Source organism: Perkinsus marinus, assembly GCF_000006405.1.
Source record: "Perkinsus marinus ATCC 50983 genomic scaffold scf_1104296965328, whole genome shotgun sequence".
NCBI classification, from domain to species: domain Eukaryota; phylum Perkinsozoa; order Perkinsida; family Perkinsidae; genus Perkinsus; species Perkinsus marinus.
In genome coordinates, this window is record NW_003204352.1 from 1 (window position 1) to 5,684 (window position 5,684).

At 48.5% G+C, this 5,684-nt stretch overlaps 2 protein-coding genes across 2 annotated transcripts; both read right to left on the bottom strand.

Moving 5' to 3' along the window:
- Positions 1–1,928: 1,928 nt before the first annotated feature.
- Pmar_PMAR004149 (RING finger protein, putative) lies at positions 1,929–3,394 on the bottom strand (the record flags this gene model as incomplete). The annotated part of the gene is made up of 4 exons (XM_002769631.1): positions 1,929–2,027; positions 2,163–2,276; positions 2,337–2,986; positions 3,235–3,394. 4 exons carry the CDS (start codon positions 3,392–3,394, stop codon positions 1,929–1,931), a joined length of 1,023 nt encoding a protein of 340 aa, XP_002769677.1.
- Positions 3,395–3,601: 207 nt separating this feature from the next.
- Positions 3,602–4,446, bottom strand: Pmar_PMAR004150 (hypothetical protein; the record flags this gene model as incomplete). Its single annotated transcript, XM_002769632.1, has 3 exons — positions 3,602–3,684; positions 3,922–4,122; positions 4,316–4,446. Coding segments are annotated over 3 exons (415 nt in total), but the record flags the coding sequence as incomplete, so codon positions are not given.
- Between the last annotated feature and the right edge of the window lie 1,238 nt (positions 4,447–5,684).

Below are 5,684 nucleotides of genomic sequence, written 5' to 3' on the forward strand. Positions count from 1 at the left end.
TGTAGGTACCCAGCATTCTCCCTGAACACTGCGTACTCGGGGGCTTCCTACTAGTCGGTGTTTGTGTAGTCTTCGGATAAGTAGCCGTACCGGTGTTGGTGGTTGGCAAGAAAGCACTGGTAGTCGTCTGAGCCGGAACTGTCGGGACCTGGGGAGGAGGAGTACCAGAAGAACAACCAAACATGAACGTAGAAGGGATGATGGCTAATACGATGGCTGAAGCAATTCTTGGATAGATCATAATATAAGGACAGAGACGAAACTGATGAAATCATCAATGTATAACTCGACGGAGAATACCCTCACATATTGTCGTCCATAGGTTGGACTAAGTACAACAGGGAAAGTTAGAGTACGCTTACACGACTTCAAGTCTTGTCCACAGTTTTAGAATATATTGGAGTATCCATACACATAGTTCTTCTCATGGGCTCATAGTCCGGCTGAGCTATAGATGAGGTTGAACAACCTCATCCGTCGAGTCACAAGTTGTAGTGGAAGACTACAGTCCACCATCTGCTTTGATACAAGTCTACATGAAGAAGTAACGAAGTTGCACAATTTCCTGACCTAATGAGCTCGGGCTTGCTCCGACAACCACACCGTGAATGATTCAGATCAGCTTGGGCGATCACCCAAGCTGTATTTCTCAACGACTCGAGTAGTACAATTTCACGTTTCCACATCTTCAAGATTCCTTCAGAAATCCCAACGTCGCGTTCTGCCCTGTTAGGCGAGGAATCTTAGCCCCGAAACTTGTCTGTGTGTAAATCGACTCCGTTCATTGATCAGCTGCCTGGATGACACGGAGATAGATGTGCTGTCCTGCAAGTGCAAACAGCGCTACTAGTCTTCTCGCTCGCCCTGATATCTAGCCGTTTTTGATAATTCTAGGGCTGAGCTGTGCTGTTGAATTAGAACTGTTTTGTAGGTTATTCTCAACAGGTTCAGTAACATACTGGACTATATCGTATTAGTCTATGACTACTCACTCTGAGGATAATTGTGAGTCTAGCTTGCATTGTGTTAGGATGCAGTTGTCGGGAATGAGTCTAGATATCGGATCGAACGCTCGTGCTTTGCCTCATGATTCTCTAGGCCACCTTCTACGCCAACATCTATTCACCACTCTCACGACTCAATTCCCGTACATAGACGGTATGTGGCGCGCGCTAATGTCTCAAGCGCTTGTTCCAGCAACTGGACCACATTGTCTGGTTGCCCCCACAGTATTCGGTCCGAACACAACTGTTCCTGCGTGCTGAAGCGCGTTGCAAGATAGAACTACTGTAGAATGTGAACATCACATTCTGCAGTAGTAATCCGGTGATGAAGTGGATCACCAGCGAGTCATGCTACATGGCTCGTGCATGAGTCTATCGCCCAGATGTATCAAAAAGGCAGCCACTACAGCACTATGGTGGAAGACCTGATAGTATTCTTCCGCCACGCGGGGAATGTGTCGCCGTTTCCGAATTGAACTTCCATAGTATGGAAGTTCATAGTATGGAATCCATACGGATGGGTCCGAACTCACGTTACGGACCGTTACGACTGATGTTCACGCTCCCACAGGTCAGCCCGTAGCGTAAATTATGCTGAGGTCAGTACCGTAGGGTTCTATCGACGGTGAAACCGCGACGGCCGGGGACAGTACCTGTGTTAGGAAACCCACCTAGCTTACCAGCCAACTTGGCTGGACTCAGCCTAATCGCGACAACTTCCTCTGAGAAAAACGTGTCTCCATTTGATGGCACTTAGTAGTCTTTGGCTCATGTTCTGAATCTCGAACTCTCCTTTATGCTAGATGACGAAAGAAGACTATATTGCATAGCAATACCGATGAACGATTGCGTTCGACTCTAACTCGTCAACACATCACGATGTTGCAAGGACCATCCGAGACCATCGTCATGACAAAGAGATCGCTACATGCAAGGCCAAGGCCTTCGATCGTACGTCTGTCGGCACATAGGACAGGAACGCGTCTCGAAGACCTTGAAGGACTCGAAACTATCGAGGCATTTCTGATGGAAAACATGGGTGCAAGATAGCACTGCAATTGGTCTCGATGGATGCTCCGGTGCTCCAGCTTTCCGCACTATGCTCAGCTGAGATAAGTAAAAGCCTCGATACTCTCGCATCGATGAACTCCGCATTACGTGGTCATAGCAGATTGGACAATCGCAGTCACCACGCTCTAGAACGTTGGCGACGGCCTCATGCAACCAGTTGGGAATGTCCGCATCAGGCAACGTAGGACCCGAATCCTCCGCCTGAAGCACATTGATGGATGTTGTCACACTCTTTGGGAGGAATGCATTTGAGACCATCACCTTATCCAACGAGGAGCTCTTCCTGAACATCTCGAGGGCAGCCAAGCTTTCTCTGAGCACTCTAGAGCTTTCCAGGGTAGTTCTGTCCATATCCTTCAGAAGTTTCTCAACTGCGTCGCTTCTCGCTTGGCCCAGGTGCTCAGCTCGACGGCTTGCCGCTTCGAGCATTCTCAACGTGTACTTTCTCCGGAGTAGGCTACCCGGAGGCAGTTGCTCTCTCATCAGACGCGACCTCTGGATGTATCCTCGCCAACGACATTGAATCGTAGTTGCGCATTTCGTGCGCCATACATTAAGGCCACCATCATGTGTGGTCCAGTCATGAGCCTCTGCGCGACACATCGGACACTTGCTGGTTTCCGAGCCCGCGTAGTGTAAGTAGCTCAAGAAGCACCTCTGGTGGAAGGAGTGAGTGCATGCCAGTATGAGTTGTGAAGTGTCTCGGAACGGCTCGCGGCAGATTGAGCAGGAGACATCGCTTCTACTATCAGAAAGTGACTTCACAGTTTTCCATTCCTCTTCTGTTAACGGCCTGCGTGGTGATTCGACCAACCCTGCTTTTTCAGCGACTGTCAGTGAGGCCGCATATTGCAGCATCTTATCATCGTAGGATAGCTCACTCTTACGAGCTAACCCTTGAGGGGCCATTCCTGAAATGCTTATGCATGAACGCTGACTCCGGACCAGTGTTGAAATATATGTTCGATTGCTTCAGCTGAGCTCAGCAGTTTTCTTACCACATTATTCATACACGACTTACGATAGAAGCACACAAAAACAACAGTAAGTTCCCTCGTAATTTTAATACTGCCACCAACGCACGTAATTGACCAGTTGTATATTTTCCCACACTGCTCCAAACTGACCATCGCAACACAAATGTTGTCTCCCCTCTCACTTCCACGTGGTGGTCTCTTCTTCTTCATCAGCCCCAAGGGCCTCCCTCCAGATAAGCCCTTGATAGAGTAATGTGCTTGGATAGCCGCAGCCGCCGATCCGGTATTAGACCGCACCCAGTGAGGAGGCGAAGACCCTCCGGAGTGCTCGGGCTCACTCATTCAAGGGAAATTTCAGAGAACTCTTCGATGAATTTTCGTGGAATTTTCACTACCCTGATAAAACTCGCATTTGATTTTAGGGCCGGCAACTCGCCACTTGTACGACGATTGTCTCGACTGATTGATGAACACTGTCGAGTAAGATGAACCAGAGATGCATTCAAGGGACACAAGGCTGCGTCGTTCGGAGTAGCCTTGTCGAGTGGTCTATTTCTTCTTCGTTGCTTTGCTCTTCCCTTTTGCTTTTCCCTTCTTTCCTCTTTTCTTCGGGATTACGAGTGGCTTCATACCTTCAATGAGGAACACTCATTTAGGCAACATGAAAGTGTCCACTCCACCGCTTTATGTGCTGTCTACTCTCAAGTACCACCACACATGGAGCCGTTAGCAGGTGAACTACGGAACATCTAATAGATTTCATTTCTCTCTGAATCAACTCTGAGTTATGCCCTTTAACAATCATGTGGAAGATGAAAGTAAGAAGTCCGCATACGAAGGATGACTGTATGTTGAACTCCCTATCCTACCGAGGAGCTCCCGAGTCTTCAACACATGAGCTGTCTGCTCTTCGTGGGTCATAGATCCTTCGACTGAGTTCCATGGCGGCCCCCTCAGGATATCCGCAGCCTCAGTCGAGCCCACGTTCTGTGCCCACCACAAAGCATTGTGTCCCTCGTTGTCTCTCGCTTCACAATCAGCACCGCTGGCTAGTAGGAGCCTCATCATTTCTGTTTTGTTGCATACAGCCGCAAGAACGAGCGGAGTGAAACCTCTTCTGTCTTTGGTGTCAAGCTCGGCACCATATTTCAACAGCAACTCCACAACGGACACACTGTTCTCGCTCACGCCCACGTGAAGTGGCGAACGTCCCCCCACTGAGTGAGTTCGATGAGTGGTATCGTTGCCGAAGGACCGACTCACCAGTTAGGAATTCTTTGGCATTGACATCAGCGCGATGTAGTATGAGTAGCGCAGCTGCATCGCAGTTGTTCACTTCAGCCGCTACATGTAGGGCGGTAGTTCCCGTGAAATTAGGAGGAGGCTTCGACGGCCTGAACAGACAAGTGTGGGAAAATATGTACATGGTCAACCACGTGCGTTAGAGAGAAGAAAATTTCCAAAGTAATTTATGGAAGTCCATATTGGTTTCCGTACACTTCTACTAGACTTCGTACGCAAACTCCCATAATTAGTGAGGAAACTCCTTAGCTCAGCTGAGGAGAGCGAGGGAAGCTAATATTTCAACCCTAGAACAAACTAATCCGACTCCTCTAGATGCTTATTTTTACTGCACGGTTTCAGAGGCCAGAAGTGGACGAACTACTGAAATATCCCTTCTTCCAGCAAACACTTCAAAGTCGTTGTATCGCGTGACCGTATGCTCTCCCAGACGAGACGCGTTACTGTCATTGAACTCTTCGAGTGGTATTAACCTCATCAACTCAACAACAAGATTTCTGCATGGAAATTCTTCATTTGCCTGCAGCTCTCAACAAGCTGTTGTTGTGTTGAATTCGTAGAAGAACATGCAACAACCCGGGGCGCATAGGAGTATGCACTCGAGCACTCTTCAATAGATGATGCTACAGAATGACCAGAGAAAATCAAGAGCCTACACCACGCCTCAACCGTGTGGTAAAGCTATTGACGATTCGAAGAATATTGGCTTTGAGCTTTTCGCCGCGTTTCTTCTCTCGAGATTTCATCATAGACTCCGATGAGCTCCACGAAAGTAACCGTCGTCCGCAATCGAGTGTGTCCATAGGCTGACCGGCGAGACTAAACACCATAGCAACGTAGAGAAAACCGAGCCAAGTCCTCACCAACCTGAGCCGTCGAGTTTGCAGTGCTCGAGCGTAAAGGACACCAACTTCAGCATCAGAAATATCAGTAACGATGGGCGCTGGAGGAGTCTTCCTATAGCTACAGCCTGAGGATGTCGATGTCGCTCTTGTACCGCTCGAATGTGGCGAGTTGGAGGGCGTCGATGAAGAGGGATACTGCTCTGATGAGAAGACGACCAGTGTTGGAGGAATATATGTTTGCTTTTCCTCAGTTAAGCTTGGGAGTTTCCTCACCAATTATAGACGTTTTACATACGAATCCGGGCAGAATTGTACAGAAACCAATGAGAATTTCCTGAAATTTTCTCGGAATTTTCGAATTGCCACCAACATATGAGGACGTCGAGCATGTGCATATTTTCCCACGCTGAAGACGACACTGCCGAGTCTTCCCTGAGCCGTGCCTTCCCACCTGAGGGCAGCTTCGGGATGTAAACCGACAAAAA